The sequence below is a fragment of the Pteropus vampyrus genome, unplaced genomic scaffold (genome assembly GCF_000151845.1).
Source record: "Pteropus vampyrus isolate Shadow unplaced genomic scaffold, Pvam_2.0 Scaffold20, whole genome shotgun sequence".
Classification (NCBI taxonomy): domain Eukaryota; kingdom Metazoa; phylum Chordata; class Mammalia; order Chiroptera; family Pteropodidae; genus Pteropus; species Pteropus vampyrus.
In genome coordinates, this window is record NW_011888801.1 from 14421356 (window position 1) to 14449341 (window position 27986).

Below are 27986 nucleotides of genomic sequence, written 5' to 3' on the forward strand. Positions count from 1 at the left end.
TAGATTCTGTTTATTCTATTATTTGCTCTGGTTGTTGAATTTCATGTGAAGGTCTATCATCAGCTTTGGACACTCAAATTCAAGACATCCTCAAAACTGCAGTGGACAGTTGTCTAGATTACCAAACCCCTTCTGAAGTGGCTGCTCACTTAGAGTTCAATCACTTGTGCATGTCTGGAAAGGAAGAGAACCATCTGGAAGTCTTACAACAGAGTGATTATGCTCTAACTAATCATGACATGTGCTTATGTGGCATACACAATTAAACAAGAATGAAAAGGCTCATCAGCGAATCTTAGCCAGGTGAGACATTTCCCCTTAAACATAGAAAGGGATCTGAAAATCAGTGGCATCTAGGTAAAGAGGAGAGTTTTTCAGGTAGAGCTCAACCTGTCAAACCAAGGCTACTATACCTCATCCACTTTGGCAACACAAATGGAAGAATTCATTCTCCAAGGTTAATAGGCATACCTAGAGGAAAGAGCCACTTTGTGTACTTGAAGAGTTTGCACACATCTGGGCAGATGCTACGAAGAACAGGGCAGATAGACCTATGGGAATGTAACTGGAAACTGATACATTCAAGTCTGAACTATACACTGTTACAGACTTCATACTTCTTCATACTTTGTGTATCAGCTTGGGTGGTAGGAAATTGTAGTGTATGTGTGTGTATATATATGTAAAACCAGGAACAGAGAAGAAAAGTTGAGATCACTAAACCAGACCCTAATATAATAGAGCTTGGGACAAAAGTAGGGCAGAGACCCTGCTGTGGCCCCTTTCAGCTGAGGGCCTCACCAACACCTCCACGTTGAGACTGAACTCACACCAACACTTCATTGTGGTTTCACATAAACATTATTTGTAGTTATAACAGAATGTCATATTTATGCTTACATTGCATACTTGTTTAATGCCATTCCACAGTGTGTATTCAGTTTTAATATCTTGATGTCTAACTAATATCTCCTGTGGGAGAAGGGGCAACAATAGTAGAAAGATGGGTCAGAGTTAACCATCAATGGTTCAAGCTAAGTCAATAGCCCTAAAAGGGATAGCACGTACCTACCTACCCCATGTGTGGAAGACCAAGGTCAAGGTTGGGATCTTAATGACAGAAGATCCAAGATGGAAGACAAGCAAGTTGGAAATAAGCAAGGATAGTAGGAAAGAGAGGTGGAGAAAGGGATTCCAAGAGAGGGCCTAAATTCTGTCAGGTGTTTGTGCTTCTTCTTTAAAATATGATGGATCCAGGAGAACATAGAGTTTAAGCTGGTCTAGAGATCCAGGGGCCTAACAGAAAATTCATCCCTCCTATTGTCTTTAAGAAGTCCTGAGTTCAAAGGGCCTCTTCAGGTGTTATTAAGAAGAGGATACAGTGGCTAAATCTAGCCGGTATTTGCACTTGAGTTTCTGATGCTCAGAGAAGATAGGCAGACCAGAAGAGGAGTCTCCTTTCATCCCTGTTGACCAGAGCTGAGGAAGTGGCACCTGTAGGCCACCTCATGGAGGATATTGTTCTCTGACAGGGCAATGATTCCTCTTCAGATGGGTATGTAACCAGCCCCTAGAGAGCAAGGCACAACCTGCAGGAAAAGATAAGCTGGACAGGCTCTGGAATAGCATATTTTGACTGGTTTAGTAGGTGAATTAGGTTGCACACCTAGGCTGGTTATCAAGAGAAAGAAAAAGAGATTTTTGGAAACTGTAGGATTATATTGGCTGCCTAATTCCAAATCTTCTACCATATTTTACAAAAATTATACAAACTAATAAGAAGAGAAGGAAAAAAGAACAAAACAAAACTAATAACAAAGATCCCTATATGTCCTGGTTTGCCTAGGACAGTCCCAGAGGATATCTTCTGTGGTTAATTTAATACCTACTAATGCTGAAAAGTCTTTTGACCAAATTCAACACATGTTTCTGATTTTAAAAACTCAATAAAGTAGGAATTGATGAATTTTTCCATTAACAGTATAAAATACATTTACTTCAGCCCTAAAGCCAGCATCTTACTTAATGGAAACATCTAGTAGATTTTTCACTAAGATCAGGCACAAAACAAGTATATACATGGTTTCCACTATTATTTAGCCAATGCAATCAGAGTGGAAAATCAATTAGAGGCATTAGAATTGGGAAAGAAGATCTAAAATTTGGCAGATGATATGATCATAAAATTTAGAACATGATAAAGGTGGCAAATAAAAGATCAAGAAGAAAATGAACACATACAATAAAAGCATTCAATAAGGCAGCTGCTATAATGTTAACATACCAAAAAGAAATTCGTAAGCAATCAATGACCAAGTAGGAGACATAAGGGAAATTCCACTTAAAAAGGCAATAAAATTATAAAATATTTAGGAATAAACAGGAAATGTGAAAAATCCATGAGTAAAATCTGAAAATCCTCCTGACACAAAAACAGACTCATAAAAAAAAAAGTCTCTTTTCTGTGAACAACTGCTTAGCCTTGTAAGGAAGTCAATTGTCTTCCATTTAATACATGAATATAATGCAATCCTCTCAAAATACCAAGATGTTTCTTTCCCTAGACAGATTCTGAAGTTGATTCTAAAGTTCATATAGAAAAACGAACATACAAGAATAGCTAGGACAGAAGAGCAGGAGTGTGCCCCTGAAAAGAAAACACAGTGGCATGAAAGACCAGCCCTGCCAGATGGTAGAGTGTACCATGAAGCCACCAGAAGTAAAAAGCATGTAGTAGCACCTGAATAATTACAAATACAATTGGAGAATAATATAAAGTCTAGAAATTGTCCAAGTACATCTGGAAATTTAGAATACGATAAGGGTGGCAAATATAACATTGCAAAAAATAGGGTAGTTTTTAAAAATGATATTAAAATAACTGGATTGCCATTTGAGAAAAAGATAAAATTGTGTCTCTATCTTATACTAGACACCACAATAAATGCTAAGTGGATCAGAGATTCAAATAAAAAATAAACTTGCACAAAAACTGGAAAAAAATTATATCTATGTACATATATAAACATTCTTTTAATTTTATAGAATATTGTATATATGTAAAAATATTTTAATTAAATATATTTTGTAAAACAAACAGAGTAAGGATAAAGCAGAAACTACTGAGAACAGTTACCTCAAAGCATGGTGGACAGGACGGGTATGGGAGCAAGATTTCTCTGAGTTTGCCTGTTTACATATGTTTTTTTCTTTGAACTCTATACATGTTTTACATACTCAAAAAAATAAGTTAAACTAAGAGGATTAATAAGGAAAACATGAAAACAGCATAGAGACTGAAACAAATGTTTCTAACTATATCAAATTGATAGCATAACCACACAGAGAAAAAAATTCAATTTCAACACAATACTCTGTACATATAAAAAGCTAAATTCTAAGAAAAAGAACTGCAAGAAAATCTTTGAGTTACAAAATAAGTTTGTAATTGTATAATGTAATTCTGAAAGTATTTTGTGTGTATTATAGGATAGAGCAAAAGGGTAAAAACCTTTATATGATTGAGAAATAGATTTTGATTTTGGAGAAGGCCAAGTAGACATATGGAATGAGAAAAGTTTAAGAAGAACCTTAAGGTATTTAGTTTGTGATTTAAATACACATTTCTTGACTCTATCCATTGAGGGGGCCTAAAAGCGATAATACCCCAGTAGCCATGAGTACACATTGTGCCTAGATCTTGGTTTCTAAAAACTATTCCAAGTCAAAAAAAGAAACAAAGGAAGAGAGGGAGAGAGGAAAACAGGGATCCTAGGAAAAATGGGTTATTTCAGGTCTGAGCAAGGACAGTACAAAGTGAACCTGGATTATTCTGTTGTGTCAGAAGTCTAGGAAATGCTCAATGACTAATAAGGTCCCATCAAACACCATTAAGAAATGACTTGTACTGGACAAACTTGGATTTAATTTGAATATAAAAAGATACATGATGGCAATGAATTAAAACACATCAGAGTCCATAGGAATAATGTTCAACAACATTATTCCTATGTTGAAAAGAGAAAAGAGAAAGAGAAAAGGAGGGGAAAAAAGTATTTCTTTTAGAAGAATGCCAGCTATTAAATGTAGAAGGAATGCTAGAATTAGAAGCTTAGTATCTTATAATTCCCATAAAGAGATATCAAATCACTAGGTGAAGAATTGTTAGGGGTCAGAATGTTCATATGGTCTTAGTACCACCGTCATATTATTTACTTCAAAGAGTAAATTTTATTTCAACAATGCAGAGATCCAGCTGTCACTTTCATGACCAAGCAATCAAACACAGCATCACCAACAATGAGAAAGCCTGGCATCATATGCTTCTGATGCAATGTAATAAAAGATATGCAATGTCGCCTCTGTGGTATTCTTGACAAAATTCTTAATCTGAATTTACTCAGGAGGACACAATCAGACAATGCCAGAAAATGGGACATCATACAAGACAATGGGCTTAGGTACTTCAAAATTGACAATGCCATGGTGAAAAAAAGGCAGAGGGGTTGTTCAACACTAAAAAAGACTAAAAAGAGACAAAATAAAATACAATGGATCCTGGCTTGGAAAAACAGAGCTATAAAAGATACTTTGAAACAATCAGAGAAATTTGAATATGAGCTGTATAATAGATGATATAAAATGATCACTTATTTTTTAAGGTGTGGTCATTGTATTATGATGGAGTGGGAGATAACATGGCATGTACTTAGGGGCGAAATATCATGGTATCTATTCTATGCTAGTTTTTAAGTGGATTAGAAGAACTATGCATATACAGAGATAAAGCAAATGGGGCAAAATGTTAATTTGTGAATCTAGGTGAAGAGTGTGTTTTTACTACACTGTTCTTTCAATTTTTCTGTGGATTTGAAGATTTTTAAAAAGGAAGATGAGAGCATGTGGGTAGCTCATGTGGTTCGGGAAAGCAGGCCTAAGGAATGTGAATTGTGAATGAAAGATTTGGACAAATCTGGAGGAGTTGCCTCCTTTTCTAGGAGCAGGGCTCCTTCAGCCAGTGACCCATGGCTGTGTTCACCTCCTGCAGGCCCTGCCCTGCGTATTCGTCTTGTTCACTTGAGACCCCAAAGCAGAGGTGAAAAACAGACACTTAGCTAAATGAATAGTTTGATGACGCAAAGAAAAGTTCTGGAATGTTTTTTTCATCCCCTGGACTGAGTTGGCTAATGGTTTGATTTGCCTCTGTCAAGAGAAGATCTTGGTAAATAAAAAATAAAGTTATCTTGCTGTTAAAACCCAGTTTTCTCAGCTCTAATCAGGAAAATGCCCACAGTTTCTTTTAAGATCTTGCCAAAGTACCACCTACTGAGATTTTCTACAAATGTCCCGAAGAGACACTGAGTCCTGGTTTCACTGCCATCCTGACACAAGGACGTCAGGCCCATGGCTAGCAGTCCCCTCCCACCCTTCCTGGAGCATGCAATAAATAGAGCTGCCAGCCACTACGGAGAGGGGCTGACTTTCACCCTTTTAACTTACCTTTCAGGATAGTCGAGGTTTAACCTAGAAAATAGGAGAATAGGATGTTTTCTAAATCATTCCTAAATGAGAGAAAGCACGTAAAAATTTTTGCTACAGTAGAATGGTTTACTTGCCCTTAGCTTTTTCTTTCGGGTCTAACTTCTTACCGACTCAGCCTGACACCATCTAGTGTTAGTTTTAGAAACTTGAATTGTGCCTTCCTTCTCTTAGAAAATTCCTCCATTTGTAGAAGAGCTCTGATAAGACCCAGGCCAAGATCAATTCCAGGATATATTCCCTTGGGAGAATATATCCCCAGGAGAAAAGCTCCAGCCAGCCAGCCACCTCTCCCCTGTCCTTTATTTCTTTCTTCCTTTCTTCCACCAACCTGCCTTCTTCCTGCTCCCTTCACATCTCCATTCCTGTACTTCACTTTCGCAGCATTTATTGATGAATGACTACTGCAGCCACCTCTTCTAGATTGTGGACATTGCCTCCTATATCTCTGATGTGACAGAATAATCCAGAACTTCCAAACACACAGAACCAAGATGCTCCTCTAACATAATCATATATAGCAACATAAAACCACAGTGACTACTTGTTTGTGTTTTATCGTTTACAGCAGCATCTTCATACACACACACACACACACACACACACACACACGTATGTCAGTCATTTATTATGCATCATCACAGCCTCTCCTAGTCCCTTGTTCCATTAGCACACCTGCATACATATATACATACACAGGATTAAGAATTTAGCTTCGTGAAATCTTTCATTTTTGTGAATTTCGATACGAAGATGTCCTTGAAACAGAGTCTGACAAGCTCTGGAGACTTCCAGGGGCACTGGAGTTTCCAAAACCAAGTGGTGCATGTGGGTGGTTTGGCTGGCCAAGAGAGCATCACTCATCCATGGGCAGTGATAAGATCGCTATGCCAAAATCTCTAACTGACCACTCTATTGTCCTAACGCAGTACCAGAACTGGCTACAGTCTACAGCCGAGGGTGCCTTTGCCATACAGGGTGCACAGAGGGAAGCCCAAGCCCTTTTGGCTACTGTACCCTATGCCAACCCCTTCCTCTAATGACACTTGCCCACTGGGAGGAGGGACCACAGGTGCATTCTAGTCCCCTAGGAAGCATTTTAGAGTAGAGAAAAGGCCTAGGATGACAAGCAGGGGAGCAGAATGGATAAAACAGCAGAGAAATGATACCACAGCAGTGACCTTACCTTGGGATTCTCTTCTTTAGCTCAATGGTGTCTAAACAAAGAGAACAGGGCATTAGAAAGGAAGCGCTGTGATGGATATGCAGCTCACTCAATGCCAAGCAAGAGGAAGGGGTTCAGAGCCAACCAGACTCAGGCAGGGATAAGAGGTTCTGTGGGTTGGGACCACTGGGAATGGTGGTCTTGGGCTGAGTGCTCTGCCCTGACATTTGGCTCTGTCAGAGCTTCTCTGTCCAGATCCCATCACTGAGCCCCTTTAGCTCAACATGCAGGTGGGACTGAGCCTTCCCTAGAGGCCCTCCCCCAGTCATTCCTCACCTCCCCCTCCACTTGCAGCTCCTGGGCCCTTTTGTCCTCAGGAGATCTGGCATGTCTTCTGCTATGTGATAAAGAGGATATTTGCTCTCCCTCCTTATTCGCAGGGATACAAAATCAATGGTAAACAAACTCCTATGACTAATTAAGCTCCTCGTGCAAATGGACACGCTAGCATCTCAGGAAACCCCTGAGTGCTGCAGCTCCCCCTCTTCCTGGCACAGACCCACTGCCCCATATACATTCTGTGTATCTTCAAAAATAATCATTGAATTTTTTAGAGATACAGTGAGGTGGCTTTCTCCTCATCCTCAGAAAAACCTCATGGAAAACTGCATATCATCCCATTAAGCAGTCTTATCTGAGATGATTTTTGCAGGTCCCACCTTGAGAGAAAGGGGTGCAAATCACTTGCATTTTGCTGGCAAAATTCACAAACTGAATTTAGTGTCTGCATGGGATGTGCCTCCCTGTAGGTGTCATAAGACACAGAACTACTTTGGGTTCACATAAGCTCAGCTCTGCATGAATCATGAGAACTTTCCCAATTTATGGGAAAAAAAAGACAATTTGGCCCGCATAATCAGGGCTGAAAGCACCTTCCACCACCCATGCTAGGATCAGCCTCATCACCTCCAGAAGATCAATTTTATCTGATCACATCATTTGGATGAAAATATAAATTTCTGTGTGCAGCCAACTCAGCTCTCTTCCTCACCTTTCTCCAGCAAATCTGACTTAGATATATTAGAAGTTATAAACAGAAAAATACACAAAGAGAGACACATAAATGGACAGACAGAGACAGAGACACAAGGATGTCACTGCATTTCTTTTCAGCCCATGGTTTTTATTCTTTCTCTAGCCAGTGTTCTGGAGTGGCCTTCTGTGCCTCATCAGTGGCAAAACCCAGGCTGAGTGTCACTGTCCCCTCACCATTGTATCCCAGGTGTGTGCTTCTTAGGTCTGAGGAATCATTATCAAACAAGTGCTTCTTGATCATGCAGTACTTCAGGGCTAGGAAGACGGCCGATATGGCAACACCCAGAGCTGTCCCGATGATGGCATATTTGATATCTAAAGTGTAAGGATGAATTGAACAATGGTCTTCAATTGATCACCACCCTGCAAAGGTCTTCTGTGGCTCCCTTTACATTTGAGATGAAGTCCAAAGTCATGTGTGCGGATCTTGAAATTCCACACTCTGACCTACTGAAGACAACCTAATTTTCCACTCTCCTGGGGGCATATTCACATCTGGACCCCTTCAGCTATGGAAATCACTCCCAAGTGGCTTATGGCTCATTTTTCTGGCCTCCTATAGTTCTTCCTCACTTATCCCTTCATTAATTCATTTATGAAGTATGTATTAATTGTCTGCTCTGTGGTGAGTACTGAAGGCAAATGAAGGAGACCTAGCTCTCCCTTGGGGAATGTGACTTTAGCTGAGAAAGACAAGGGCTCACTCTAATGTCAGGTAACTAGAGCAGGCTAGACTGACATGAGGGTCAGCAGCTTTCCCAGAGAAGCTGACATGCAAATTACTCCTTGCCCTGTGAGGTGAGCTCTGAGGTGAAGAGGAGCTAAGTCTGTGCAGGTCGAGGTGAGAGCACAGAAGCATGGCAGAGCCAGCTGTCTGGGGATCATGGCTGCAGTTCAGGGTGCTGTGGGTGCTTGAGCTGCTTATCTCATAGAGCATGGACAAAAGTGACCCTGATGACTCATGTCCCCTTTGAGGACAGGCTCTCGGGCAGGACCATGTTCCCAGGACAAAGCTGTGTGTTAGCCACTGAGGTAGGCCTGGAGGTGAGTGCTGCCCTTATTTTGTGATGACTGGCAAGAAATCAATACCAGCATGTCCCCACCTGCCCAGGCCTTTGAAGTGCCTCCTTCCTGCCTCTTGCCTCCCATGTAGAATAAGCTGGGAAGTGACCTACCAGTTTCGGCCCTAGCAGACTTGTCCGTTGCTAACACTTGAGCTCCTCCCACATCTGCGAAAAAAGAATACCCAGAGTCTGGTTAGACAGGGTTTGAACTCATAGACAGGAGATGTGGCACACAATTAGGGCCATGATCCCTGCAGACAATCCCTAGAAGAGCTAAAGTAGAGCTGTGGGCCTTGGAGAAAAAGGCACACATTAATTGGCCACTTATTTTGATACTTACAGCAAGAACTCTATGAGATAGGTGCTATTACCATCATCAACTGATGAATGAAGAACGGAAAGCATGGATGATGTACCCAAGGGCCAGGAGAAGCAGAAAGTGGCAGGGCAAGGGTCTGAACTCCAAGGATGCCCTGCAAACACAAGTCCCAGGGAGCTAACAGAATAATGCCAACGCCAACACCATTAAGGCCAAGGGCTAGGGAGATTAGGTTGGGGGTGGGTCATGGATGGGGAGGCCCAAGTCTGATTCTCAGGTTCAAGCTTTCCTGTGGCTTTCCTTGTTTCTCATAAAAGGGAACAGGTGACTTTGTTGGGATACCAGACCTTCCCAAGCTTAGCCCATTTCACCCGCCCTGGCCTTCTGTAGGTCAAACAATGACTGAGGCACTTGCTCATGAAAGCAGCAAAGATGTTCCCCCTATGGCACGTGTGCTGACCACATTCAACGCTGCCCAGGGTGATGTGCATGTTGGGCTGACACTCTGTGGAAGACATCTTTACTCTGTGTGTTTTTGGTGGTGAAAGAATTGTCATAATGGGGTTTAGGATTTGTCTGGTGGCCTTACTTAGTAAATGGATAAAGTTGGGGGATTCTGAATTAAAAGTATACAGCCTTGTTCTACTAACAAGTCCTCTTGGAAATTCAGTAAGTCCTCTCTTTGCCTGAGAATGCATGCCTCCACATTGGGCCCACACACGTACCACAGACACCATCGTGCACAATATAACCCTGTTTTTTTCAGTTCTTGAGTCCCCACTGAGCTCCTTTTTTCTTTACATTAATCCTGTTGCTCCAACTAGGTTGAAAATCATTTCACAGATGGAAAAAGCCTTGTATTTTGCACATGGTCAAACCGAGTTTACTAAACCAAGTGGCTGTGGCTTGGAGCTGACTTCCAAACTGATGACCGAAAGTCAGAGTTATGTGTGCTGCACGCTCACCCTGGCTCCTTTCTTGACACCAGTCTGCCCTCTCTTTAACTTTACTGGACAGAAGGCAGGGCATCTGGCAAGTGGGGCCAGGCTCACTAAGGGGCAGCCTGTCCCTGCCCCCCTCACACAGAGACATCTCTCTTGGCTCCGACTATCCTTCTCCACAAGGAATATGCAGCATAAAACCTTCATGCAAGCTTGAGATAAAACTTGAATGGAGAAAAAAAAAAAAAGGACACAGATCAGGATGAGTGAGACAGAAAGAGCCAGAGAAATAGAGAGAGGCACACATAGAGAAACACAAGGAGATGTGCACATACACAGAGACACGCATGGAGGCTGTGCCTGAGAAGTTCAGACCCCTGACAGGAAGAGCAAGAAGGAAAGAGGAGAAAATGTCTAGTGTCAAAAAAGGCCTGGCCCTGCGCTCCCCAATAGAACCAAGCTGCCCAGCATCTTTCCTCAACCTCATCCACCAAAAGTGTAGTCCTGAACTCTCAGCTCTGCCCTCCTTGGCAGGGAGCCCATGGCTGGGGCTCAGCTCAGCCTCTACTCCTTGCCCTCAATGCAGGGTCACCATCTTTCATTCTCCATCCTGTATCTGCCCTAAGCCCTGAGGCCGCTCCTAGTTCCTGGCTCCAAACAATCTCTCCAGGCTCTCCTGCCTCAGGTTCACCATCAGGAAATGAGTGAATGCTTTCCATGGGGCCACTGCTCTGAAAGCTGCAGGCAGACAAACCTGGGTGATGGACCACGCTGTGCACTCAAACAGGCCACACACATCCCCTCTCAGGAATTCCTGCTGGCCAGCCCATGGCCACTTGGCGGCAGCCTTTCCCCTCCTTGGGGAGAAAAATCTCTCTGTGAAGCCTTCCCCCTGCACCCTGAGTCTCTGCCCTGGGTTCTAAGTAGCCCCTGGGTGAAGATCCATCATGAGCACACCAGCCCATTGATCCCACCCTCAGCTCCTGCCAGGGTCATGAGCTGAGGGAGTCCCTCCCCAGCCATAGACTCCCAGTGAGCCCCCAGCACTGACTTTCCCCTGGTTCTGCAAAGTAGCTGGAGGATGAATGGCGTTAGCAGGGCTCAACTGTGAGCACAGCCAGAGGTCTCCCAGTGCTCTTGAGTTCAGATCTGTGAGAGACCCAGGAGGAAACCAGAAGCCACTGCAATTTTTTAACTGGAATTCTCTGGGTTCTCTTGTAAACAGGAGGAAGGAGCATAGTATTCAGAGGATAGGCTCTAGGACTCAGTGAAGAGTCCAAGGGGGTTAAGCAAGGACAGGCTGATCCAAGGCTGGTCTCCCTGGGGCATGCAGGAACCCTGTTGGCCAGCAGATTCATGGGACAGTAGTAGGCATAGTGCTGGCCAAATCTGACTCGACTGTCAGCATTCCTTAGACTATCTGCACTGAGCAAGGTACAGAGGGCAGGAGCAGAGGCCCCTGAGCACTGCACTTGCTGCTGCCTATAGCAGAGCTGGGGGACGCCTCTAGATGGGCCTGCTGAGGTTTCAGAGCAGCCTCACCAACATAGTCTCCTCGTGTGCCCAGGTTGGACCCTGCACCCAGAAGCTCTCACAAAGCACACATCTGAAGTTATACCTAACCAGAGGATGGTACCTTTTTCTAAAGTGCACAAAGGCACTTATGGCTCTGAGTCTAGGGTCTCTGCTTCCTCCTCATGACCATTTAAACATGCTGTTGCCAGATATACTCTACCCCTCCTTGCCAAAAGAGCTGGTTTCCAGCCCCTTCCAACTCAGTCCTGTAAAGCACAGCCTGCTCTTGCAAGTGGTTTCTCAAGAAGAAGGAGCCTCCTGAAAGAATAAATTGCCCTGAGGTTCCTGGGTCCTACTTCCCCAAGATGGTAGCTCCCTGGGACCCACTCCCTTAGGATGAAGAGGGACCCAATAGAGAAAGACAGAAGCAGGGCTGCTCCAGGTGGGTGGAGCTGAAGATGCAACATGGCCTTGACCCATCTCAGTTGGAATTTGACCCTCTGAGAGCCCATCTGTGACATTCAGACCTCTCGTGCTATACACAACATTTGTTGGGCCCACCCTCAATGGAGGCTGGTACTCTTCTGCACCCTTATTTGGGCAGAATCAGGCTGTGTGGTTCCAGTGTTGGGTGGTGGGTGTGCACACACTCAGATGTTGTTCTATAAGTATCTGAACTAAAAATAGGGAGAGGCTGCCTTGAGTGTTTGTCAATTGATGCCTGGCCATTTTCATCTTGGAACTTAAACATTGCAGAATGGCTCCTAACTTTAGATCTCATGAATTCCAATGTTCTCAGCTAGAGGAAAGGGTTTCAAATGTCTAGAAGAGACATCTATCTTCTCCTAACAGTCCACACATAGAGATGAAGTACTACAGTGTATTTTGGGGGGCCCTGGTGTCAAGGGGGACCCCAGAGCAACCTAAGAAGGAGCTCACAGAGTGACAAGGGAAATAAGATTTACACTGAAGAAAAGATCAGAGTGTCACTGATGATGTCCAGCACCTTTCTGCAAACCTTGTTCTCCACAAACTGAAGGAATTCTGAACAGGATATGTTGGGTGGACACTTGCTGTATGGCTTGCCCACCTCCCTTGACTCCTCAGCTGCTGGCTGGTTTTCCTTGTGGGAGCCACCTGCATGTGATTCCCTCAAGCTGGCTCCAGAACAGACCTATGACCCATATCTGATTAATTAGCATATTCCTTCTTCCTGTCAGCAGTAACTGGTCAAGGAGCAGGGCAGAAAGTCTCAACTCTGGGACTTCAGGGAAAATATTTAAAAAAAGAAGTATCTTCCAGAATTGGTAACTGTAGATTGAGGGAAGGCCGTCCATGGGGTGGCGGAAACTTGCTGAGATTGAAATTCCCCAGAAGAGAGTCAGGCTGAGACCAAGACCTAAAGATAACTTTTGAACCCCTGAATCCAGCTGTGCCTGAAGCACCTCTTCTTTACTTTTCAGTCACTTTGGTAAGGAAAAACATTCTTTATCTTAAACTTATCTGATCTAAGTAATTGTCATCTCCAGTTAGAAGAGTCTTGACAACTTACGTGTCAGCAGCTCCTTCATAGAGCATCCTTGGAAATCAACACAGCAAGACAGGGATGGGAGCAGAGAATACTGGCTGCAAACACGGAGCTCATGGCACAGCCTCAAATAACCCAACTAGGATCTGCAAACTAAGCAGCTCTGTGCACCTCTGAGCCTATATGCTGCTTCCTTTGATGCAATGCCTTTCTTATCCCTGTGGAAAGGTCTTACTCACTCTTCAAGACAGCACAAAGCCACCTCCTCTGCAAGTCCCCTTGCTCTCTTTTAGTCCAGGATCAGCCCTGCCACCTTATCATACCTCTGCCCTGCCCATTTGTACTGCCCCAAAGTTTGTTCTGTGGCATGAAGGATACTACTCAGAGATCCGAGGGTAAACTGTTTCTCCCAGGACCAGGATGACATGTGAGACTCCCTGGAACTTAATTTCTCCCCCTGAGAGATGCAAGGAGAAGGTGGAAGGGGAGAATCCTGAACTGACTGGGAAGTTACCCCCCCAAAAAAAGTGGCTTGAAGTGATAAGACCAAGTTTCTAGTACTGAGTGATAACAGAGCTCAGGAGGGAAGTAAAGTTCAGCCACAAAAAAAAAAAAAATGATTTGAGTGACAACATTGCTCCTGCAACTCTGAGAGTAGGGACACTCATGAAATAAACATGCAGCCCTGTGTGGAACACACACGGCACACACACAGCTGCCATTGCTGTGGATGCCTCTGTCTTCCCTGCCTGAGACTGCGGGTCTGAGTACTGCACAGACAGGATTTCTCTAGGAGAGAAGATTGGAAAGAGAATTTGGAGTGTAGAGTGTAAGTGGATGGTTCAACTATGCTTTATGCCATGATTTGATCCTGGGCCTCACTTTTCTCATCCAAAAATAGGGATGTAAGACCCTGACATATAGAAAGGACTCACCAAGACAGCTACTTTCTTTCTGCCCATTTGTGCCAAGGCTCCCTGCAACCTAAACTGACTTGGGGGTCCCAGCAGAACACGAGACCTGCTTCTCTAGTTGTGGTGGTTTGGGTACTGTGGGTGCTCACAGTCTTATTTCTTCCTCAGAGCTCATGGATGAGTCTACTTCTTAGAAAAGCAAAGTCAGTGGCCCTGGCCAATTCGTCCCTCCATTGATGCTGGAAATCAAATACATGAAGCCCTAATGCAGAATGGAGGCTCCAGGCCTTCTCTGGGCAGAATGCTGGAGCATCACTGAGTTGTCCTGGGTTCTGCAGAGGTTGCTGGGTTTGCACTGGGGTCTAGAGCTTTCCTTTGACCTGGCTATGACTTGCAGGAACCCCAGGCTTCCTGTTCACAAGCCTAGAAACCACTTGAAACTGGTCTTCCTCGATACCCTCTTCAGGTCTCATTAAAGAGACTGCAGCTGCCAAGCTTCAAGTAAACAGGATATCCTACTCAGCAGTTGGTGTTCTTTTCTTCCTCTGAAAGCACCTAGACTTGGGGCAGAACTCACACTTGCCAGAGTTGTGCAGGTTTAAGAGATGGAAAGCAAAAGGAAATATAGGAAAGAGAGAGCAAAGCAGACGTGCTCCAAAGGGGAAAGGGGTTTTGGGACACAAATCCCCATTCATGGCAAGACAGCAGCACAGTGAGTCGGCTAGAGTACTTGCTCCCCACACCTAGCTGAGCACCACTGGGCTTTGGCCAGCAGTGGCCTTAACACCTAGAAGATGGACAGTGAGTAACGAATGCCACATACAGGGGCCCCTGTTAACACATGGAAATACACAGCCATTAGCCACCCAGAAGGACCAAGGTGGACCTAACATATACTGGAGGAGACAGAGAAGATCCCTTGGTGTGTTATTTAAATTAAAAATAAAAGGACAAGTAAGAGCTGGTGAAGATGGTGGAGGAAGGGTGGGAATGCGGACAGGCAGGGAAGGTGTCCAGGCAGAGGAAGAAGAGCCAGCAAAGGCCAGGGGCCCTAAGAGAGCCTGAGAGCTTGGGAATAAAGAAGGCAGCTTAGCAGTTCAGAGCATCTAGAGGGCACAGGTAAAGTGAGGCTCTCAAGGCTTTCCAGAGGACAGAGAGGGAACCACTAGCTAGGGCATGGCCACCCTGGGCAGGAGCTGGACACAAGAGGCCACAAAAGGCCACCAGGAAGATGGAGAGTCTAACCTGAGGCTATGAAGCACAAGGGAAAAATGCCTCCAGCTTCCACAAATAGCATCGTAATTAAGAGAAAAACAATAATGGTTGGTGACCAGACAGTATCAAAACTTGTTCCCACTTTGTTTTTCCTGAGCAATCTTTGCTAATTAATTCTTAAAGATTCACATACTGGGATTAAAACACTCAGCTACAGAAGCCAAACTGATCAATACTTTTCCAGGCTAATGGAGTGGCTAGAGACAGGGAGCCGGCTTCAGCCCAAGGTAGAACCAGGGTACCCCAGGCCTGGGGAGCACTCCCAAAAGGGGGAAGTAGGGTGTCTCAGGTCCATGCTATCCAGGAGGTAGTGACATGCAAATGCTATCACATGTGGCCAGGGAACTACTGAAACTCTGAGGGAGCCAGAGGCGTTAGAAGCCAGGAGAGCTTGAGGCTGCCCTAGATGGGTAGGTGGTAGTGTCCAGGGAGGGCTGGGCCAGCAGACCCACAGCCAGAACACCCTGCTAACTCTACTCACTTATGGAGGGGTTTGCTCCATCTTTGAACATCTCTGTGGGGCATGAAACCTTTCTGTGCACCCATGGTGGGTGGGAAGGAATGATACTTGGAATCAGAATATCTGAGTCTCATTTCTGCCACTGTTCAGCCAGACATGACATGGCTCCCAGTTCAGTGGACCCTCTGCATTGGGGCTGACAACAGGAAGCCTGTCCAGCCACATACAGAGTGTGGCTCTTGGCCCCCCTGAGGGTGTATGGGTACCGACTGGGGTGTCCTCCATAAGCAGTAAGCCACCCACTTGAGAGGAGGTCCTCGGCCTTCCTGTGACCATAGGAGATATGGAGAGCAGATCATACCAGGAGGCAGCTCTGGGTAGGTGCTCACATCAGAAAAGAGATAGGCTTCCCCATCAAGAGCTCAGGTCTCTGATGTTGCAGAACCAAGCAGAGGCCTCCAGAAGGCTGCATGACTCCAGGTGGGGGATGGCTCACACACTCACCATCAGGGCTTCAGATCAGAGAAGTCCTGTTTTCAAGAGTGAGGATTTGCAAAAAAGTCAGGGGATGCTGGAAGCAGTGCAGAATAACTAATTAATGATGGTGAAGTGTTGTGGATGAGGAAAGCGCTGCATAACTGCTAAGTGGTGGAGTTATTATTCATGCAATATTCATACTGTGTTCTTCAGTCTCTGGGAAGCTTCGCTCAGGAGTCCTCAGGGACCTTGCTAAGGAAGCATATACCCAGGGGGCGGGGCTGAGGGATGACAGCTGGCCCGGCCCACAGTGAAGAAGCCATAATGCTGCAGAGGAAGCAGTGATACCAGCCAACATCAGAACCCCATGACCTTGGCAACACCAAGCCATTTGCCTCTATCTACCAGAAAGGAGGGTCACTGAGACCTACCATGGGCCTTGGTCTATGCCTGGTACCCATCACAGTTATCTTTTCTAAGGCAGCTTCTAACATTTGCAGAGCCAGGGCATGCCACATGTCTAAATATTTAAAAGTTGTAAATCAAGCAACACACAGGGCCCAGCTCACTTTCCCTGTGGGGCCCAGCAGTCTATTCTTCAGGGGTCACCTTCCCAAAGGGGAAGCTTAGTTCTGCTGAGGGCCCCAAGAGCTGACAAAGTCTTCTGGGCAGAGCAGGAGGACACTGGGCCTAGTTAGGCCTCCTGGAATTACTGGACCTTCAAAGATTAGGGACTCCCAGCAGATCCTACTACTCTGTACCTGGTTACCTGGAAATTGGGTCTGCTTAAGAATGCTTGTTGGCTACTGAAATAAAAGCTCTCCCTCTCTTGCTGTCTAGTTCCCATAGCCCCATTCAGGCTGTGGTTTCCCCTATGGGACGCACCATGGTCATCATTTTACCCTCTCAAGATCACACACCTGAATAAGAGGGCTCTGAGGCTCGAAGCTGGGTTGGTCTGTCTCCAAAGAAGAGTCTCACGCCCGCATGGACGGTAGACAGTGGCTTCAAGCTGACTGCAGTTTCATAATGTGCCATGTGTGGCTCACCTGAAACTTGGGAGTGTCTCTTTTCATACCTCAAGGTCACCTCAAGGATGTTCTCTGAATGTCTCCCAAGCCTTCCCTGGGTCAGCTTAGCTACCCTGTCCAACACTGTCTTCTGAGGGGCTAAGCACAGGTCAGCCAAAAATTGTGACAGACAAGGCAATTTAGCCACATGCAGCTTCTAGTGGAGAAGCTGGAGTGAGTCATGTAATGCAGCCTCAGAAGCCAGCATAGACTCTGCTGGAATGACCTTAGACAAATCTAGCCTGTGTTCTCTTGCCTGGGAAGTCTTTTTGCCACCAGCCTGCCTGCTACACTGCAGCTGGGGGACTTTTCCTCTAAGATTGCCTAAATGCCCTGCAGAATAAGGCCCACCAAGCCCTCTTCCACTGGCTTGTGCTTACTTTTGAGTCTCATCTCACACTCCCCTCCACTCCATGCTGTCTTCACCCCCATCTCTCCTGTCCCAACCTGATGTCTTCCTACAGTCTAGTTTCTAGAAGTTGAGGTTCCCCTTCATGAACTACTCAACTCACAAACAAGTGTCAGTTACTGGATATAGCTGAGTGGTAGCCTGGCGAGACCAGATTTCTGCCCTGACAGAGATGACAGTACAGGGAGAAACAAGATCCCAAACAGACATGCAAGAAAACAGATATGCTACTAGGATTGTGGGGAGCACTGTGGGACAGCATCTCCCAGGCCCTGGGGAGGGGGCAGCACACATTCCACATAGGGAAGATGATATGAGGAGGCCTAGAGACTGGATAGGAATTTGACAGATATTGGTGGGGCTCAGGAGCAAGAACACTGGGTGGACCACATGACAGATCTGGGGGGTCCTGTGGACACAGTAAATGCTTTGGTCTGTCTTGGCAGTAGTGGGAAGCTACTGAAGGATTGCAACCAGGTAAAGGCAAATTAATTTGCTCTCAACAAAACTCTTCTTCCAGGAACCCCTCCCAGATACTCTAATTTGGATTACGGACTCCTCTCTAATTCTCTCCTTGTTTTCTTCATTTCTACTCTTAACACACCACAATGCAACTGTCCTCCCCATAGATTATCAGTTCCTTCAGATTGGAGCCCAACTCACTATCTTTGTGTCCCAGCAATGCCTGGTGAAAATCAATATTTGCTTAATGTAAGAGAAAGCCCCAATGTCTATCTGTCCTGGTCCTTGGGGATAGCCCATGGGCTCAGCTCCAGGCTCTTAACCTCTTCCCTTGCATACTGACTGCTTGACGATGTGACCTGAGGGTTTGCACAAGCTTTCACAGATCTCAGAGATGGGTACCGCCAAGTTCCAGACAGAAATTCCCCAGCTGCTCATCTGTTTCATTCAGACAAGCAAGAGAGAGCTAGCCCAGTTCATCTTACCGAGAACAATCAGCTGGTTATTTTGTGGAATCAAATTTAATAAAAGAAGCAGTTCAAGCAATTTTTGTGTATAAATGAGGGCCTTGGTGTGACAGAGATGGTTATAGTGACTTTAAAGAGGAAGTACAAGTGGTTTAATTTGGGAGTGAAAAGTCTACAGACTTGAGCATCAGCCAAGTCAGCTCCAGCTTCTCAGCCTCTCATCTCTGGCTCCATCCAGAGTATGAGGACAACAGGAATTTCTTGGCAGGCACTCTGCAGAGGTAGTCCCTCCTGTCTTCACCTCATGGGGCATTTTCTCCCTTCAGGAGCCTCAGGATCAGGGATGTGTGTCTTAAAGATGTGAGGTAGCCCAAACCCCTCCTCAAAGAACACTCCCCCAAATCACCCCTTCCCCAGCCTCTTAACAACTCATTTTGGGAAAAGATTGGAATAGGCTTACTTTTCTCTGTTCCTCTCACTAAGTATAGCTAAAAATTCTAGACAGTATATTAAAAATCAGCATAAGAAGATCATGAAAGGTGGAGAAAAATGATGAACTGGCTCAGGACCTTGGGAGCCTCACTGGAAATGGCAGTGTCCTGAGAGTGGGGTGCGGCTTAGAGTTCGTGTCTGTCACAGCTCATAAAAATATGAGTCAATAAAATAGACTTTCATTCCCCTCTAAGATTTCTAAATTATGTGTGAGTGTTGAAGGTAAAAGATAATAATATGTCTGATGTAGTTCTCATTATATGTAGAAGAAATATTTAAGAGAGTAAAGAGACATAGTGGCACAATTCCTACATTTTACTCAAACTGTTAAAGTGTTGGCACCAGCAAACTGTGATGTACTATGTATATATAATGTGATAAGGCAACCACTAAAAAAGCTATGGAAATCAATACACTCAGAAGCACTACAGACTAATCAAAATGAAATTCTGAAAACTGTTCCAGTGCACAAAGAAAGGTAAGAAAAATAAAATTACAAATGGAGACCAAACAGAAATAAAAACATAAATTGCCAGACAGAAGGCTTTAACATATTGAATACTATATTAAACATAAATTGCCTAAATTTGGCAATTAAAAACATTTGCAAAGTCAATTTACAAATGACTGAACTATATTTTGTCTACAAGAAACTCACTCCAGGTATATTGAAAGTAGAGGTATAGAAAAAGAAATGTCATGCAAACATAATTTTTAAAAAAAGAGTGGCTGTATTAATATTGGATGAATTTCAGATCAAAGAAAATTATCAGAGCCAGTGATATTACATTACATTATATTAATTTAAATTATATTACATTACATAATGATAAAAGAGTCAATCCACCAAATAGACACAGTAATCCTAAATGTATATGCATCAAACAATAGCTGCAAAATATGTGAAGCAAAACTGATAAAACTTAAAGGAAAAATAGACAAATATACAATTATTATTGAAGTCTTCAGCAACCTTCTCTCAACAATTGATAGAACAATTAGACAGAAAATCAGTAATGATATTTAAAAAATTCAAGTAACAGAATCCAACACCAGCAGAATACACATTCTCTTCAAGCACTCATAGAAGATACATCAAGATAGACTATACCCTGGGTCAAATCTCAACAAATTTAGAAGAATTTAAATCATACAAAATGTGTTCTCTGATCATAATAGACTCAACTGGAAATAAATAATGGAAAGATAACAGAAAAATTTCCAAACACTTAGAAACTAAAAATACTCCTAAATAATTCATGGGTCAAAGAGGAAGTCCCAAGAGAAATCAAAACATTTATTAACTGAATGAAAATGAAAACACGCATCAAAATTTGAGGGACATAGCTAAAGCAGTGTTGAGAGGACAATTTATAACACTATTTTTTTTTTACATTAGAAAAGAGGAAAATTAATAATCTACATCCCACTTGAAGAAACCAGAAGAACATCAATTTAAAGCCAGAGTAAACAGAAGAAAGTAAATAATAAAAACAAGAGCAGAATTCAGTGAAATTGAAAAAAGAAAAACAATAGAGAAAATCAGTTAAACAAAAAACTGCTTCTTTGAAAAGATTAATCAAATTGACACATCTCTAGCAAGACTAACAAAGGAAGAGAGAAGACTCCAATTGCAAATATCAAAAATGAAACAGGAATGTCACCATAGACACTGCAGACATCAGAAAGAATACTGGGAATACTATGAACAATTCTACACATAAAAACTGATGATGTGGATAAAATGAACCAATTCCTCAAAAAGTAGGAACTACCACAATTCACCCAATATGAAATAGATACTTCGAATAGTTCTTTAACTAATAAGAAATTTGAATTCATAATGTACAAACTCCCAAAAAAGGTATCTGTAGGCCCAGAGAGTCTCATGGGAGAATTTTAATAAATGTTTAAAGAAAAATTAACACCAACACTACACAATCCCATTCAGAAAATAGAAGAGGAGAGCACACTCCTTAATTTATTTTATGAAGCCAGCATTGCTGTAACCTTAAAACCAGACAAAAAACATGCAAGAAAAGAAAATTACAGACTAGTATCCTTTGTGAAAACGGATTCAAAACCCTTTCCTAGATGTTATCAAATAGAATTCACAAGATAAAAGAATTACACATCATGAACAAACAGAGTCTATTTAGGGATGCGAGATTTGTTCAATATTCAAAAATCTGTCAATGTAATCTGCCATACTTACAAGCTAAGAAAAAATCACATGACCATATCAACTGATGCAGGAAAAGCATTTGACAAAATTCTATACCTATTCATGACAAAAACTCTCAGAAAACTAGGAATAGAGGGAAACTTCTTCAACCTGATAAAGAATATCTACAAAAAATTTTCTAACTAGCATCATACTTAATAGTGAGAAACAGGATGCTTTCCTGCTAAGATCAAGAACAAGGCAAAGACATCACCATGACTCTTCAACATTGTACTGGAAGTTCTTGCCAGTCCAATAAGGCAAGAAAATAAAATAAAAGGCATATCTTTTAGAAAGGAAGAAATACAACTGTCTCTATTTGCAGATAATAGCATGGTCTATGTAGAAAATCCCAAGGTATTTAAAAAATAAGTTCTAGAACTAATAAGTGAGTTCAGCAAGGTGATAGGATACAAGATCAACACATATGAAACAATTGTACTTCTAAATACTAACAGTTACACATAGAAAGAAAAAAGAATAAATACAATATAATTTATAATCACTCAAAAAAAAAAACCTTAAGGTGTAAGTCTAATAACATATGTACAGGTCTCATATTAAAAACTCCACAATGTTGATAAGAGAAATAAAAGAGAAACTTAATAAATGGAAATATATATCAAGTTCATGGAAAACTAAATATTATAAAGATGTCAAATCTCCCCAAATTGCTCTATAGATTTAATAAAATTTCTATCAAAATCCCAGCAAGATTTTTTATTGATATGGGTAAGATTATTGAAAGGTAAACTAGAATTGCTAAAAAAAATTTTAGAAAAAGAATAAGGTAGAAGGGATTACTCTACCATCTTGAAATTTGTATACCTACAGAAATCAATACTGTGTGATATTGGCAAAGGGACAGATACGCATATCAATGGGAAAGAAAAGATAACACAGAAATAGTCCACACGAGTATGACCAACTGATTTTTTACAAAGGAGCAAAATCAATTCAATAGTGGAAGATTAGTTTTTTCAACTAATCATGCTGGAGTAATTGGGCATTTATAGAAAAAAGTAAATAAAGTACCTGGACCTAAATTCACAAATAAACTTAAAATGGATTATGAATTTAAATATAAAATATAAAACTACATAACTTTTAAGAGAAATGTAAGAAAAAACCTTGGAGAGTTGGGGCTTGGTGAAAACTCAGACATATCAAAAATATGATCCATAAAAAAATCACTAAATTAGACTTAATTAAAATTAAATACTTTTGTTCTATGAAAGACCCTGTGAAAAGAATGAAAAGACAAGCGAAGAGACCTAAAGAAAATATCTCCTTTTGTTGGATATTGCCAAGTTGCTCTCCATTATATATGAGACCTAAAGGGTTCATATGCCGAATATAATAAGAGCTCTCAAAATTTGATAATAAAAGAAAAAAAAAACAAGCTATCCAATTAGAAAATGAGCAAAAGTCATGAAGAGAATTCTTGCTCTATCAGGAAATTTCTCCTTGCCTTCCTGGTATTCTAGCCTCTTCCTTTACCTTCTGTGGACATTCTGAGAGACCCTGGTATATTAGTTTTCTTTTGTTACATGTGTGGTAATTTGTTATACATCAAAAGAAAAATAACACATCAAGAATTATTTCTCACTGAAATCCACACACCACAGGATTCTGAACCATTTTCTGGCAAGAATCTGGAACAGGGGAAAAGCTGTCAGGAAAGATTTTTACAAAGATCTCAGGGACTAAGAGCCAAGAAATAAAGTGATGACTTTGACTTGTAAGATGAAAACAAATTTAATTCTCTTTACCCTGGCCTCTGCCATCTTTTCATTATAAATTAAGGGGAGGAAAAAGCCTCTGTTCTCTTCAATAACTCTGGCTCCTTCAATGAAGAATGTTTTAAGCAACTAGAACATAATTAAAGTGATATTGTGTTTCTTTTAGTATCATGATTACAATAATACATAGATTTCAGCGGGTGCTTTCCAACAGAATTAAAATGGAGACAGATGGCTGACATTTGGTTGGAATTAGAGTTCATAGGAATATTTTATATGTCAGCTTTTTAAGAAAGAAGGTGCAAACCTTTAATGAAATGTCTCAAAATTGTACCAGATATTTTTAATAGCTATTCATGGAGCAATATTTTAGCAAAATTAAAAATATTGATCGGTTGGCAATTAAACGACAAATAGTTTATTTATTTTTAAAATTTTATCATGGTGACATTGGTTAACGAAATCCAGTAAATTTCAAGTGTACAATTCAACAGTAAGTCATATATATTTTGCATGGTATATTCACTGCCCATAGTTAGATTTCTTTCTGTATGTGGTGACAACGAATAGTTTATTTAGAATTGTGACAACCATAATCTGAAACCTAGTCATATATCTTTTATGTCAAAAGTACATCAGCCTTTCTCAGGTAGATATCCTATGGCTTCAAATTTAAAACCCTGAGAAGGACACAGGTCAGTTATGTAGTTTTCGGGGGGGATAGATAACCAGAATTCAATCATTAGGATATCATACAAACCCCCAAATGAGCAATGTTCTATGAAAAAAAAAAAAAAAAAGAAATAAAAGTTTCTATGCCATAAAAGGCAAAGACTATGGAGCCGTTCCAGATTAGAGAAGGCTAAAGAGATATGGTTACCAAATGCAATGCCTGATCCTCCTCTGGCTCCTCTGCTAAGGTATAGTAAAAGCTACAAAGGGCATTGCTGGGTCAACTGAAAATATTGGACTATGATACATTATGTGAAAATATTTTGTCGATGTTAAATTTCCTGAAGTTGATAACTATACTGTGGTTACATAAGAGATTATCTCTAAAGAAATGCACACTAATGTTATTTAGGGTTTTTTTAAACAGTCATGATGTATACAACTTACTTTCAAATGGCTAAGAATAAAACCTCTCTCTCTCTCTCTCTCTCTCTCTCTCTCTCACACACACACACACACACACACACACACACACACACACACACAAACTCTCTCTTGCTTGCTGAGAAATTTGATTGCATCACATTTAGAGACTTCTGCAGAGCAAAGGATACCACAAAGATAAAAGATAACACATGACACAGATAATTAATTAATATCTAGAAAAAAATACACAAAAGACCAATAACCAAACGAAACTAACTTGAAATCTGCAGAAAAAATAAAAACAGCTGTCTGATAAGTATATGAAAAATGGTTATTCTCACTAGTAGTCAGGAACACACAACCATAAAACTTGGCAATAATATTTTATAATCCTCCAACTGGCAAAAAATGAGAAGTCTGACAATATCAAGTATTACTGAGTCTGTAGGGGAACAGACATGTCCAGACTTCACTGGTGGAGAGCAACCTGGCAATGTCCAACAAAAGGAGATCGTGCATAACCATGATACAGCAACTTGTCTTCCAGGTCTCCTTAAAAATCAGCTGCACACGAGTTCCAGGAAATGGGTCTGAGAAATCACATGGCAGCAGCACTAGCAGTCATGCAAAAGCTAAAAACAACCTAAATTCTATCAGTACCGAAATGGATAACTTAATTATGATATAGTGTTTCAATAGAATCTTATAGGCGATTGCAATGAAAATGTCTAATCCACATTATCAAAATGGGCAGATAATGCAGCATGTTGAGTATGCTATGCTAGCATTCAGGTCAACTCTTAAACATCTAGAAAGCAATACAAGAAGGAAAGGCAGTCAAAGCAGGGATGCTGCTTCCTCTGGAGAAGGAGGGAGGAAAACAAGACAGAGATGGGAGCTGTCTTCAGCTCCATCACTGATGTTGTTTTTCTTTGATAGGTAAATCAATTTATCATCTAGTTACTTTAAAATACATATATCTAAAATAAATTTTTTTTAATATGTTAATTCAGGGTGTTGGGTCCATGAATGTTTGTTACATTGATTTGTTTTAATAAACATTTTCAGAATATTCAAACGTTTTTCAAAAATTCTCCAATTACTCTGTGTATGGGAAATAGTGGACCTAGTTTCTCTTCCCAGGGTCCCATGAGAGCCTGGACATCATTGGGATGACTAGGCATAGATGCTCCTCTCCCTGCTCTTTTACTCACAGTTCCCACACATTCTCTGGGGTGACTGGCCTGGTAACCTGCCCTTACAGGTCATTGGTTAGTAAGTTGTACTAGATGATCCCTCAGGTTCTTTTCACCAGTCTATAAAGGGAAAATCCTTTTTCTTACTGCTTTCAACAGGTTATCATGTTATTTTATTGTTCATAGAAATTTATTTATTGGAATTAAGAATATATATGGTCATTATGAACATTTTCAATACAGAGGAACTAAAAAATGCTTCATATTCCTATTTCCTAAAAAAAAATAAAGGATACTATTAACTATTTGTTATGTTTCCTTCCAGTCAATTTTTAGATAGGTAAGCAAACATATGCAAAATATAACTATATGATTATAACTCTATAGTTATCACTTTGTCACGCCTCCTCTGTCCATGTCAGTTCTGAGAACTTTGTGTCTTTCATTTAAACATACTGGATATTGTTAGACCTTAGAGAACAATTAATCGAGCCATATTCCTGCTGATAATCACTTGTTTCTGGTTTTTACTATGATCAGCCAGGCTGAATAACATTCTATTAAATATTTGGGGAGATTTTACCCTATTATTTCATTAAGATAAACCCTGGAGTTGGAATTTCTGGATGGAAGGTTGTGAACAGCTTACATTTTGACACATATTGCCAGATTGCCTTCTGGGGCAATTGGAACAATTAGTTCCCCAAATATCCAGCAGAGAGTGCTCACCTCTTGTCAGATTCCGGCTATATACTTTAAACATGGGAACAGACTGAATTCTCTCATCAACCCTCTAAGGCAGGTATTATCATTATCTCCAAATTACAGAGGAGGAAACTGTACACAAAGAAGATGAAAAACCTGTCTCATTCTCTGAGCTGGTAATAGCAGAGCATGAACTAACTAACATGCAAGGAGTTAAGAGCAGAGGCTCGCTCCTAACCACTACTATTTCTACAAATAGTTTCTGAAAGCACTAACTAGCTGTGATACCTTGGCCAAGTAACTAAATCCTCATCTATAAAATGCCAGACCTATTCCATAGCCTTGTCGTAGGGACTGAATGAGCTCATGTAAAGTGATTAGCAAAGAACACAGTTGAGCAGACTACAGAAGCAATAAAAAATGTTAGCTGTTATTATTTCTTTTATTATTTGTGAGCTTAAGCATTTTAAAGGCTTACTATCTGTTTGTAATTCTTTAAAGAATTGTCTGTTTGTATAATCTGCACATTTTTCATCAAGTTTCTTAAATTTAACTTCCTTTTTTTCCCCTAGGACAGACTACCTAGATAGCGCAAAAGCAGAAACAAAGGTTAGTACTTTTGCCACCTTCTACCACTTTACTGCATTAGCTACCCTGTAGAATCTTAGTTCTTGCTTGCTAGTTCTCACCATCCCTTCATTGCCACTGTCAGGGATCATTTCCATGTGTAAACTGATAGATATTGTGGCTGTCCATCTGTCTGATATGTTCACTCCCAGAGGCCAAGGTTTTTGTCCTGTTATATGTGAGAGTTCTTCCCATGGGAGTAACCATCATGTCCAGGATACAGGCTATTGCTCTGGAGACAGAAGATTAAGTTTAGAGACAGATTGCTTGCCTCTGAGTCTTGACCCAGTGCAAGTTCTGGGAAAGAGCATCTTTTTGCACATGAGGGATGTTAATTGCCTTTTTAAGAAATAACAGTTGATGTCAAAGGGGATTTTGTAAAGTGCCATAATTCTTTCCTTCTCTATCTCTATGGATATCTCTAACCATCACTCTGTGCTTCCATTTCTATTTCTCTTGGTTTCTCTTGTCTGCTTCTCTGGCCTTATGTTTCTCTCTATATATCTGGCCTATTTTTCCATTAGTCTCTGCCTCATTGCCTTCTTCCTTTTATTGATGCACAGGATTAAAGATGACTTTAAAAAACAAAGATGCCTCTGGGCAACTAAGAGCCTACTTTATTCCATAATAAGACTGGTTCACCATTAACCATGGAGAAGCATCTACATACCTATATTTTCTCATTTTATGTAATTAGTTTGATTTGACTTAATTAAGTTGAACTTACTTTTCACACAATCCTAGAAGATAAACATTATTATCATCATTTTATTGGTTCAGAAACTGATACTCAGAAATTCTAAGAAGTTTACTAAAGTTTGTCGGTAATGAAGCCACAATTTAAAGCCAGATGCCAGTCTAGGTCCCAAGCCCAAAGCTCTTTCTGCTATATGACCTTTTTCCATTCTCCCCTGGCCCAGAAGCATTTATAAGTTGGAGGTGGAATGAAATAGACAAGAACATTTCTCATTACTCAGTCAAAGTGAGAAAAGCCATCTGTCCAAAGGGACACAACCATGCTTTAGAGACTGAGGCCTGATGGGTGAACCCTCCCCAACTTTCCCACTGATAGTGGCACTCCCTACTACAGAAGAGTAAATGTCCACCCCATTACCATACTCCTCACTTACCCAGGAGAAGGAGGAGGGCTCTCAGCATGCTGGCTACAGAGCCCATGCTGGCTCTCTGCTCCTGGCTCCTCCC

At 41.6% G+C, this 27986-nt stretch overlaps 1 protein-coding gene across 1 annotated transcript; it reads right to left on the minus strand.

The window, feature by feature from the left end:
* CUNH10orf128 (chromosome unknown C10orf128 homolog) lies at nucleotides 1-27964 on the minus strand. The gene is made up of 6 exons (XM_011355401.1): nucleotides 27914-27964; nucleotides 8974-9027; nucleotides 7973-8113; nucleotides 6725-6755; nucleotides 5500-5523; nucleotides 1-174 (listed from the first exon to the last, which is right to left on the minus strand). Exons 1-6 carry the CDS (start codon nucleotides 27957-27959, stop codon nucleotides 150-152), a joined length of 321 nt encoding a protein of 106 aa, XP_011353703.1. The 5' UTR covers nucleotides 27960-27964; the 3' UTR covers nucleotides 1-149.
* Nucleotides 27965-27986: the final 22 nt, after the last annotated feature.